The sequence below is a fragment of the Vigna radiata genome, chromosome 5, assembly GCF_000741045.1.
Source record: "Vigna radiata var. radiata cultivar VC1973A chromosome 5, Vradiata_ver6, whole genome shotgun sequence".
NCBI classification, from domain to species: domain Eukaryota; kingdom Viridiplantae; phylum Streptophyta; class Magnoliopsida; order Fabales; family Fabaceae; genus Vigna; species Vigna radiata.
Window position 1 is genome coordinate 26,702,321 of NC_028355.1, and position 11,928 is coordinate 26,714,248.

The 11,928-nt window shown below is 34.7% G+C and overlaps 1 protein-coding gene across 2 annotated transcripts; it reads left to right on the forward strand.

The window, feature by feature from the left end:
- Positions 1-4,186: 4,186 nt before the first annotated feature.
- On the forward strand, positions 4,187-8,629 carry LOC106762569 (U-box domain-containing protein 44). Of its 2 annotated transcripts, none has more exons than XM_022781247.1 (4): positions 4,187-4,717; positions 4,923-5,674; positions 5,774-6,074; positions 6,658-8,629. In XM_022781247.1, the coding sequence occupies exons 2-4, from the start codon at positions 4,937-4,939 to the stop codon at positions 8,109-8,111; spliced, it is 2,493 nt and encodes an 830-aa protein (XP_022636968.1). In that variant the 5' UTR covers positions 4,187-4,717; positions 4,923-4,936; the 3' UTR covers positions 8,112-8,629. The 2 variants fall into 2 exon arrangements, with proteins under 2 accessions (XP_022636968.1, XP_014502043.1); XM_014646557.2 differs by having other exon boundaries at positions 4,187-4,658.
- Positions 8,630-11,928: the final 3,299 nt, after the last annotated feature.

Here is an 11,928-nt window from a genome sequence, read left to right on the forward strand (position 1 = left end):
GTTGATTAAATGAAGGGCAGCTGCTTTTCAATAGAAGCCAGAGGTATCTTTGGAGGTGCACGTCGAGCGTGGTGCAAAGGGGGCCCAATGATAATTTAAAGAGGGCAAGTCTAGAATCAAGGAGGCCCATGGGAAGTCCAGCTGCCACCCTAGGGTACAAACATGGAAGGAAGGAAAGGATTGAAGAAAAAAAGAAGAAAAAAAGGGGGCACAGAGGGAGGACGGCGGGGAATTCTTTTCTGGCTGGAGATTTCCTTGAACATTGAATATAGAACGGAGGAATACGATTAGGTCCAAGAAGTAAACCTCCCCCNCACCGAGAGATTCACTCACATATTGCCCTCATTTTCCGCCAACACTCTCAGTGAATCGAATCCTCTTCGTCTCGTTNATCAACTTGTCCGCTGAGATTTTAACCTAAGCGTTTTTATGGCTAAGACCGGTAACCATTCCCCTTGCCATTCCTTCGATAACCACCACTTCGCGCGGGACGCCTAAATGCTTCTTCGCCATAGAGCCAAGTTATACACGGCGAATCAGAGTCTATTGCAGTGCCTCCGTCGTCATTTCCCGCCACGCCGTATAAGGTGACGAATGCTTTCCTTTCCACAGTCTCGGCAGTTGACGATTTTAGCTTTGCCGTGAAGAGCTCAGACAATAACGGCGCAGCGAAGAGGCTTGTTTGGAACAAGCCTTCTACTAATGGCGCGNCGGCTTCCGAGGCTCAGCTGGTGATTGACGCGTTGTCGTGGCCNGCGTTGTCGATGTCAACGAGAANTGCAAGGAAATCGGAATCGGCAAAGGTTTTGTTGGATGGGTCTATTGTGTCGCAGTTGCAGGTTTTGGGAAGTGCGCCTTTTCCCCTCTCTATTGAGGGAAGTAGGTAACAATACAAGCATCGAGAGTACCAACAGTGTGGCGTCAATTCGGCAAAAATCAGTGAAAAATCACAGTTCAAATGCTTCTTCTAATGGTGGCCACCCACAACAGTTTGTGTCCAACTGCCACGAGCATCTGGCGCAGGCGCCACTGCCGATGGTGACTCTCGGCTGGCCATGGAGATGCGCGGCAACCATGGCTGCTATGGATCATGAAGAAGCAATTTTACGCTTTCCCTGTTTCTAGATGGAAAAGAAACCTTAGTGCCTTCTGATTGAAAGGCAAATGAAGCTTTGGGCTTGTGCCAGAAAGTACTACATGGCACCTGACTTTACTCTTCCACCCCACTCTCTTTCGATTAACAAAAAGGATCTGGATCAAGAAATTTCGTGATCAACTCCTGGTTTTGTCTTCTGCACTCCTTATTTTTATTGGGCTTATTGGATTGTATATTTTTTTTTCTTTGCTTTTATTTCTTTAGTTTTAGTATTTGTTTTATTATTATTTGTTTGTTATATTCACTTGCTAATAAAAAAAGTAAATAAAAATAAAAATCATAAAAATAATAAAAAAATATTTTAAAGGTTTAAGCGTGTGTGCGATCATTTGCATCAGCCTCGTGTTAAAACCTTTTTCTCTTTTACAAAATAACAAAAAATATTTTAAAGGTTTAAGTGTGTGTGCAATCATTCGCATCAACCTCGCGTTAAGACTTTTTCCTTTTATAAAAATCAATAAAAATTATTTTGAAAAGGTTTAAGCACACGTGCGACCGCGTAGACCTCGCGTAGACCTTGTGCTGAAAATCTTTTCCTTTTGTTTTATCAAAATTCAAAAAAACAAATAAAAATATTTTGAAAAGATTTAAGCACACGTGCGACCGCTCGCGTAGGCCTTGTGCTGAAAATCTTTTCCTTTTGTTTTATCACTAAAAAAATTTAAAAATCAAATAAAAATGTTTTGAAAAGGTTTAAGCACAGACCGCTCGCGTAGGCCTTGTACTGAAAATCTTTTCCTTCCTTTCTACAAAATAAAATTAAAAAATATTATTTTAAGGGTTCTAGCGCATGTGTGATCGCACGCATCGTAGCGCATGTGTGATTGCACGCATAGTCCTTGTGCTAGAAAATCCTTTCCTTTCTACAAAATAAAATTAAAAATATTATTTTAAGGGTTCTAGCGCATGTGTGATCGCACGCATCGTCCTTGTGCTAGAAAATCCTTTCTACAAAATAAAATTAAAAAATAATGTTTTAAAGATTTAAGCACGTGTGTGATCGCACGCATCGTCCTCGTGCTAAGAACTTTTTTCCTTTTTAAAATTAAAAAATAAATAATGTTTTAAAAATTTTAAGCACGTGTGTGATCGCACGCATCGTCCTCGTGCTAAGAACTTTTTTCCTTTTTATATATAAAAAAAACAAAATATAAAATTTCTCAAACAAATTTTTCAACTAACTTCTGAAAGAACTACGTAACCCTGATTTCTCAGTATGACTGAGAATGTCGGGCCCAAAAAACTAAAAAATATTTTGGTTTTTTTTATATCGTTGTTCTTAGGATAGTTAAACATTTTGCAAACCACATCTTTATTCGCGCATTTAATTAAAGGTACTGTCTTCGGGCAGACGTTGTAGGGTGCTAACACCTTTCTTACGCGTAACCGACTCCCGAACTCAATCTTTGGTTTTCGTAGACCGTGTCTTCTCTTTATGGTTTTTTTCATAGTTTTCCAGAATAAACTATGGTGGCGACTCCGAATCATTTTTCAAATTGTTTTTTTTTTTTGGATCGTCGTCCTGTCGCGATTCTGGTTGCGACAACTAGAAATAGAAAAAGAATACTGAAGAATGCCTCGAACCTTCAAATTTATGAAATAGTTACAAATTAATATACGTATAGATTTATGAAATAGTTTAAAATAGTAATAATTTTTAAAAAAATATATGGAATTAACAATCACATTATTTAGTTAAAAAAATTAATTACAGACACCGTTGAAAAATTTTAAAGTTTTGAAAATTCAATAAATCACAAAACTTTTATAAATGTTCAATATGAAGATTGTAAAATTGATAAAAGGACTTAAAATTTAATTAAGTGAATAGCTTAATGTAAAAATTAAATTTTAAAAAATACTTTTTTTTTTAAATTTTTAATTTAGAAAATAACTAATCCACACGTTTTTAATATATCACCGTATTTAATCTATCAATTTCACGGATTAAGCGGAACAAGTCAAAATAGACGAAAAAATTCTAACCCAATTTACTAAAGTTTGAAGGGTGTGTGGACCCCACACACACTCCAGCTCTATTTTTCCACCGATATTTTAAGAATTAATTTGATGTTTTAACTCTTTTTCAACTTTGACTTTATGTATTTTCAGCTTTGCCTTTCCTGAACACTGATATCGAGAAAGATGCAACTCATCATAATAAAATTTAAATAAGATAAAAGGATAACATTTTTTATAACATTTAAATATCATCTACGTGTTTAGTTCATAATGATATTTATGATTATTATTATTAATTATAAATTGACCAAGAATTGATATTCATATATTATAAAAAAATATTATTTAAATATCATTATCCAACATAAAATTTGAATTAGATTCCTCAAGGGAAATCTTCATAGATCAAAATTCTCATAAATGCTTAAAGAAAAAAACTACAATCAATTAAAACATTTTATAACCAAACTAATTCATAAAACGCATGTAATCCAATTTTTATAAATTTTAAGTTTAAATTTATATATTATTAAAAAAATGGTTTTTTGCATATAAAATTTCTTATAAAAAAGTCTAGTCCATGTACTACGCTTTTTTGGAATAATTCGAAATATTAGTTTAGTAATTTTTAATTAAAGAATATATTCTTTTAAGATTTTTCTTAAAATTTAATTAATAGATATAATATCTAATTATTAATGAATAATATAAGTCTTCAAACCTTCGTTTGACTCATACATTAGATATTTTAAAACCTGATTATTTAACACGGTTAATAAAGATAAAATGATTTTAAGATTTTTTTTTTAATTTTTTAAAGAAAAAAAATAAAAAGTAAAAAAAATAAAATAGTATCAGATCAAGGTAAAAAAATTAAATTTCTTAAAAAATTGGCAAAAACTTGACAATAATAAAGAAATTATTAAACAGAAAGTTTGATGTAGTTAAAAGCTTATTTTTATCCAACTTGTGAAGCTGCTAGTGGTCCTAATATCACCAAGTTGAAAACAAAAGTAATAATAGTTTTGTGAGAAAATATGTGGAATTTGCTTGGCAATTTCTGCCCACAGGCTATCAGCTGAACTCAGATGGGTACTGTACAGAGTTTAGAGTGTTTGACCCACCACCGTCTAGAAGTCTGGTTAGCATTCAAAGTAGAAAAATGGTTGGAAATGAAACTGAAAACCAAGCAAAAGCATCCAACCACAAAAACACTTTCCAAGTACAAAGTCCTAAGAGAGGGAAGGAAGTGCTTGTTGTGCTTGTGCTTCAGGTTTTGACTTGGTCTTCCATCATTCATTCACAATTTCACTTGCTTGGAAGCACAACGTGATCATGACGATCAAAGCTAAGAAACCATATGTCACCACCTTATTATATTTAACACCTCACAGCCGTCTGATAATGACCCACAACACACCTTGTCCTTGCTATATTCCAAATCAAACATAAGAAAAAAACCAACAACTTGTTTTTCCCTTCTGCTTTGAAACCCAAGAAGACGAAGAACTGGGGTGATTTGATCTCGTTTGGGATTTGGGTATCTCAAAAATTTCAACTTTAACCAAGTTTTTGATTCTAAAGTCAACCAGTCAGCTTGTCTGTTTCTTCTCCTTTAACTTTTTGTTGGTTTTAGTTATGGTGGATTATTCTCTTCTGTGTATGTTATTTGTATGGTTTTCTTTGTTTATGTATTGATATTTTGTTATGTTAGCTCTATGCTCTAGATATGTGTGTTGCCCAATTGAGGATCTTCTGTAACCGGTGAGTGATGACTGGTTTTTCTTTTGCTGCATAAACTCAGTTTTCGTATACAAGATGGAAATCGTGGAAAAGAGAAAATTTTCTAAACTGTTGTCAGAGCTGATAGTTTTGGCCGATGAGGTTGCTTCTCTAGCTAAGAACTCTGAAATTGAGGTACATATTTTTTCTGAGTTTGCCATGTTGGTTGAGAAATTCTCACCAATCTTCAATGACTTGAGAGACAAAAACACAGTCTTGGACAAGCCACCTATAAGAAAATCCTTGGAATCTCTTGAGAATGAGCTGAGGCGTGCCAAAGCTTTGACAAAAAGCTCGAATTTAAGGCAACCCATCAAGCAAATTGAGGACATAACACATGACATAGGTCGATCTTTTGGCCTTCTGCTCGTAGCCAGCCTAGAAATTTCCGTGGATTTCAGAGAAAAGATTGGTACATTGCAAAGACAGTTGATGAATGTGAGATTTGATGGCACTTTAAGTGTAGCTTCAAGTCCAAAATCAGAGGTTTCCGGCAGTGAAGTGAAGCTGACTGCAGAAATAGAAGAGGAAATAGTTAATGTTTCTATTGCTGATGTTGTTTTGCAACTTAAGAATGGTAATGATGAAGAATTTGCAGTTTCACTTTTGAGACTGAAGGAGTTCATAAATAGTGAAGGATTTGATACTGGTTTGATCAACGAGGAAGCAACTCTTTCCATTCTTTTCAACCGTCTAGGTTCATGTAAGGCAGACAACAGGTTGGCAATCATGCGGTTGCTAAGAAGTATTGCTTCAGGAAATGATGAGAAAAAGGTAAAACCCTTAACTTAAGCAGATGCTTCCTGTAATTGTTGGTCTAAATCTTTGCACCTTTGGTTATTTTAGCTTGCTTTATAAAGTAGTTCACTGCAGGAGAAGATGGTAGATATTGATTTCTTATCAGCAGTGGTGAAGTCACTCACAAGAGATTCAGAGGAGAGGAAAGAAGCAGTAGGGCTGTTGCTAGAGCTCTCCGACATTCAGGCCGTTCGCCGGCGAATAGGAAGAATTCAAGGCTGCATTGTTATGTTAGTTGCTATCCTTAATGGGGATGACCCTGATGCCTCAAATGATGCTGCAAAGTTATTGGATATATTGTCTAGTAATTCTCAAAATGCACTTCATATGGCCGAGGCTGGCTACTTTAGGCCACTAGTGCAGTATTTGAAAGAAGGTAATGCAAGATTTTCCTTATCTGATACCATCACCTTGTGGTCCATACACTCATGATATTACAGGTAATTTAGGAGTATACATCATGGAGCCATTACATTTTAATAAATTTTAGTGGAAGAAGCTAGAAATTGATTGAGTTTGTTAGCAGTAGGAAGCAACAAAATTAGCATCTGGTTTCAATTAAAGGCATCTATCAAACAGTTTGATTTTATTGGAACACGCAATGCTTTGTGTAGTGTCCTTGATTCAGAAGCAGTTGGGCAATCATAGAGGAAAATCATCGTGTTTACACTAAAATCCAGTTCAATCTTAATTTGCTAGTCTTAGCTATGTCTTCCCAACTGAATCAGCAGTTTCCAAACCCAATACTGTGTGTTCTGTCATATAAAATTTTGCTGTGTTTTCTTCTATCTAAATACTCAATGTAGGGCAAATAACATTTTTTTTTATCATGGTTTAGATTAATGTTTGGTTCCTATACGTAACACTCATTTTTCAATTTGATCATAATAAGAAAAAACTTTCATTTTCAAGTTGATTCTGCATTTCCTGTATCTGAATTTGCAACCTTGTTATTGTAGGATCTGACATGAACAAGATCCTAATGGCAACAGCACTATCAAGGTTGGAACTCCCTGATCACAGTAAGCTTTCCCTTGGAGAAGATGGGGCAATTGAGCCCCTTGTCAACATGTTCAGCACAGGGAAACTCGAGTCCAAGTTATCAGCTCTAAATGCGCTGCAAAATCTGTCAACCGTGGCAGAAAATGTGCAGCGTTTGATCAGATCAGGAATTTCAGGATCTCTGCTACAACTTCTTTTCTCAGTTACATCTGTGCTCATGACATTGCGTGAGCCTGCATCAGCAATTCTTGCAAGAATTGCTCAGTCTGAATCCATCCTTGTGAATGAAGATGTGGCTCAGCAAATGCTTTCACTTTTGAATCTTTCCAGCCCCATTATTCAGGGCCATTTGTTAGAAGCTCTAAATAACATAGCCTCCCACCCTGGTGCATCCAGAGTGAGAAGCAAAATGAAGGAAAAAGGTGCACTTCAGCTGCTCTTACCCTTTCTGAAGGAAAACACCACCAAAGTCAGGAGCAAGGTCTTGCATCTTTTGTACACTCTCTCTAAAGATCTAACAGATGAGTTAACTGAACATCTTGATGAAACTCACCTCTTAAACATAGTCAATATAGTCTCAACATCAACATCAGACAGTGAAAGGGCTGCAGCTGTTGGCATACTGAGTAATCTTCCTGCTAGTAACAAAAAGGTGACTGATATACTACAGAGGGCAAATTTGCTGCCAATTTTAATATCCATCATGTATACTATCTCAGGAAGTAACTCATCCACAACAAATAGCTTAGCAGAGAGTATTGCCAGTGTTATCATTCGCTTCACCAATTCCTCTGACAAAAAACTACAACTTCTCTCAGCCGAACAAGGGGTGATCCCTTTGCTTGTGAAACTGCTCTCAAGCGGTTCACCAATCACAAAAGCAAGGGCTGCAGTCTCACTGGCTCAACTATCTCAGAATTCTCTGTCTCTTAGAAAGTCTAGAAAGTCAAGGTGGTTGTGTGTTCCTCCCTCAGTGAATGCATTTTGTGAAGTTCATGATGGATTTTGCTTTGTAAACAGCACATTTTGTTTGGTCAAGGCAGGTGCTGTTTCTCCCCTCATCCAACTGTTGGAAGATACTGAGAGAGAAGCAGTTGAAGCTGCTTTGCATGCTCTTTCAACTCTTCTGCAAGATGAAATCTGGGAAGGTGGTGTCAATTGCATTGCCAAGTTATCTGGTGTGCAAGCCATCATAAAAAGTCTTGAAGTTGGCGATGCAAAGGTTCAAGAAAAAGCAATATGGATGCTGGAGAGAATATTCAAAGTTGCAGAACATAGAGTTAAGTATGGAGAATCTGCTCAGGTGGTTCTTATTGATCTTGCCCAGAAGAGTGATTCTAGATTGAAGTCAACAGTTGCAAAAGTTTTAGCTGAGCTTGAGCTCTTGCAATCTCAGTCAAGTTACTTTTAAAACAAGCCTTTCTCTATGAACATCTCTGTGGCAATGATCTGGTTTTGATCTTCATTCATTGACATTATTTTGGTGTACATGCTTGTGTTTTACCTTTGTTTTTGATGAGCCACGTAATGCACTTCTGGGATTAAGAGCTTATTTAGCAGAAGACAGTTAAAAAGTTTAGTAGTGTATCAAGATTGATTCATTCAGTTTCTTGAATTACCTTTTGTCTCAAACTTGTTTCTTTTTTGGTCTACTGTTCATACAATCCAGTAAAAACATCAAAGTGTTCCCTCACTTACTGTTAGCACACATTGTTACTATTTAGTATCTGATGTACAAAGAAAAGATGTTAAACATATAATTCCCTTGTAATTATCTTATTTATGTTAAATGCATTTTATTTAATTAAATTATATATGTTTCGAACAGAGGGATCAAAACCTACTCCTCTACACTTAGGCACTAGTCTTCCTTCGTCACACGCCATTCCGGTCGTGAGTTACCTATGTATCAAAGTCAAACTTCAATTTCAATCTTCAATAAAGGTTAAATATATGTTTTAGTCCTCATATTTGTTTTTATTCTCAATTAGGTCCTCGTGTTTTTTTTTTGTCCCAATTGCATCCTAATATTAGTAAATTTGAGACAATTAAGCTCTCTCCGTTAACTGGAACTAACGTCGTAGGTCAATTGAGAGGGCTTAATTGTCTCAAATTTACAAATATTAAGATGTAATTGGGACAAAAAAAAACGGAGAGGGCTTAATTGCCTCAAATTTACAATATTAGGATGCAATTGGGACAAAAAAAAACATAAGAATCTAATTGAGAACGAGGAACAAATATGAGAACTAAAACATATATTTAACCTTCAATAAACTATAAAATATGTTGGCCTCTTGTTCCATGTGCTCCAATCTTCAAGACAATACACATGTGCCTTCCAAATACAATGAACCGTCCTCTCTGTCTTCCAATGCAGCAAAGAAATCTGAATCCACACTCCAAAGCACACAAGTGCCGTGAGTTACTACCTTCCTTCCAAATCAAAAGCAATCATATTTTGCTTGTCCAAAATATTTTGCTTGTCCAAAAGAGATAAAAACTTTAATACACCATTTCTCTCTCTCTTCTACACACCAAACATTTTTTTCTTCAACAACATGCATCTAAATGTTATTTTATTTATCTATTTAACCGTTTAAAAGATATATAATATTACCCACTGTTAAAAAAATAAGGTCTTATGAATATCAGAAGGAATTAAACCACACTTGTAAGCAATCTTTAAAATAAATTATAATACATTTAATATTTATAAAGAAATATTATTATTTAAAAATATAGTTAACCTTTTTGTGGAATCTGGGCTCGTAACAGTGAAATTTCAGCGCTCTTTCTATCTTCGCTTCCTTTTGTTTTCTTTCTTTTTTATAACTCGTGATGCAAAAGCGAAAATAAGGTTTTGGAGTAACGGAAAGAACGGAACAGGTATCTTTGAATGTTAAAAATAATGCGTTGCTTGCTAATATTTTGAAATGTTTGATGTTATAACATGACACGTATTCCATTGGTTAGGGCATAAACTGGGGATATATCTGTCCGCTATGTGATTGGAATGTATTGTATGGTTTTATTGTCGAGAAAGTAATCTCGGTTTCTGAAAGAAATGGATATGCTTTGTTTTCTTTAGGTAGGAATGGTTGAAATAAGTTGAGCAACTATAGATTAATTCCTTCTCGTGCACCACAGTTTGTGCTTATATAATGTGTAAATATGAATTGTCTTATCTAAATTGACTGTTTTAATATCTAATTGCTTGACATTAAATTGACTGCTTTAATATCTAATATTATTTAGTTTTAAGGCCCTGCATGTGAGTGATTGTTTTGAATAGACACTGTTTTGAGAAATGTTAATGGCCTTACCAGTTGTGATCGATCATATATGAGCTATAGTTGAATTGAATTTGGGTAAATTTCTGTATAGTCCTTCTTAGTATTTTAATCTGGATTGGATATATGTTGTTGGGTGATACTCATGATGATGGTTTTATGTGGTTATAATTGTGATTTTTGTTAATTGTTGTATTATATATCAATTTAGAGTAATCAAGTTGATAAATCAGATGTTTATGGGTCTTTGTGTGTCATTTGAGTGAACAAGGGTTTGTGGTTATTGGATATTTATATTAGGTTCTGTTATGTCAATTAGCTTTGTATTGGTAAATAAATTGATCAATAGACTAGATTGAATGGCACGCTAGAACTGGTTGATGAGAGGGAATATGAGAAACTGTTTGGTGAATAAACTGGGTTAAACTGCGCATGATCTTTGATTTGTTGGCTTGTGTTTTGACGAGAAACACGTTGTTGTGTTAATTAATATGTTTAAACTAATTAAGGAGTATGGGTTGCCATTAACAATATCATTGAATGATCATAAGTTACCATTATTTTAAGTCAAACCCATGACCCTGTGTGTAGATGGTGTATTATGAGTACATAGACTCTACAGGTCATATTATGCTGTTTATACACTATTTGAGTGGTTCTGTTATGGGCTTATCTATAGATTGTTGTTGATGAATTTCCTTATGTATTCCATATTGTACTATTCGGTTATGAATGTTATATTCATTAGTGATGGTTGATATTGTTATGAGAATATGTTAGATGTGTTTATTCTGTGTGAAATGATTATATAATATTCTCTTATCTGTTTGGATGAATATAAAGGTATTGCTATGAGCATCAAGAACCTGTACATAGCAATTTGACATGCATATAATGGACTTGTATTTGGCTGTTTGGTATGGTTAATGCTGGTTGTGATTATAGTCTTTGGAGACTTTGTTTTAGGTTGTTCAGATATTATTATCGTCTCTGGTTGCTCAAAATTTTACTTATTACCATATTTAGTATGGTGTTAGTGCAGGGTTCCACCCATGTTTAGCTTAGCATCTTGTACAATGAAGAAAAGTACTGAGGATTTATGATTATTTTTCATAAGATACATTAAGAAAACATTTTACCCCTCAACAAATATTAGGGTAAGTTAAATGATTGCAAAAGTCATATACACTAACATGACGAGTAAAGTCTAACCTCACCCGTGAGTTTTCTCACTCTCATATACGAGGGAAAACTTTCTTTATCTTTTCTTTAACTTTCTCTCCTTTTTTTTTCTTTTTATCACAATATACATTATATTTTTATCATTAAACACACATAGTAAAATCTTCTTCCTATTGGAAGCAGCAAAATATGGTTGCCACTAGCCACTCCAGTTAGATTATTCTGGTCGGTGTATGAAAGGTTCATTTCTGGCTACGATAACTGTCTTGAAAGGCGTTCGTTATTTCTTATCATTTAGTGTGAGTAGTTTACATGAAATTGAAAGATGTAATTTTATGTAATAGAAACTTAATAATAATAAATGAATAATCTTACAACACTCCTTTTGATTATTTTGTTATTAAAGTGGAAAACAAATGAACGAACAGATCAAAAGTGACCAATTGCGGTGTCGCGGGTTGCTGTGTGTAGGTGAGAGAGAGTATGGAGATCAGAGAAACAAATAGGATAAGTGGGGAAGGTGGATTAGGGTTAGGCGAGTGTTTTTGATTTTTTCAATTGGGCTACAGTAAGGATGACAATGAAAAGGTTGGAATGAGAGAGATGAAAGAGAAAAGGTTAAGGTGAGTAAGGGTTTGAGGGTTTCTTTTTTTTTTTAGAATGAAAATTATTAAAATACCCTTAACCTTAAAACATAAAATTCATGATATATATATATAAGAATATTTTTAAAATGTACCAACTGAAAAAAAA

Coding starts and splice junctions, on each gene's coding strand:
- LOC106762569 (XM_022781247.1), top strand. CDS start 4,937: ATGGAAATCGTGGAAAAGAGAAAATTTTCTAAACTGTTGTCAGAGCTG. Junction 5,675..5,773: donor CAGGAAATGATGAGAAAAAG/GTAAAACCCTTA, acceptor AGTTCACTGCAG/GAGAAGATGGTAGATATTGA. Junction 6,075..6,657: donor AGTGCAGTATTTGAAAGAAG/GTAATGCAAGAT, acceptor TTGTTATTGTAG/GATCTGACATGAACAAGATC.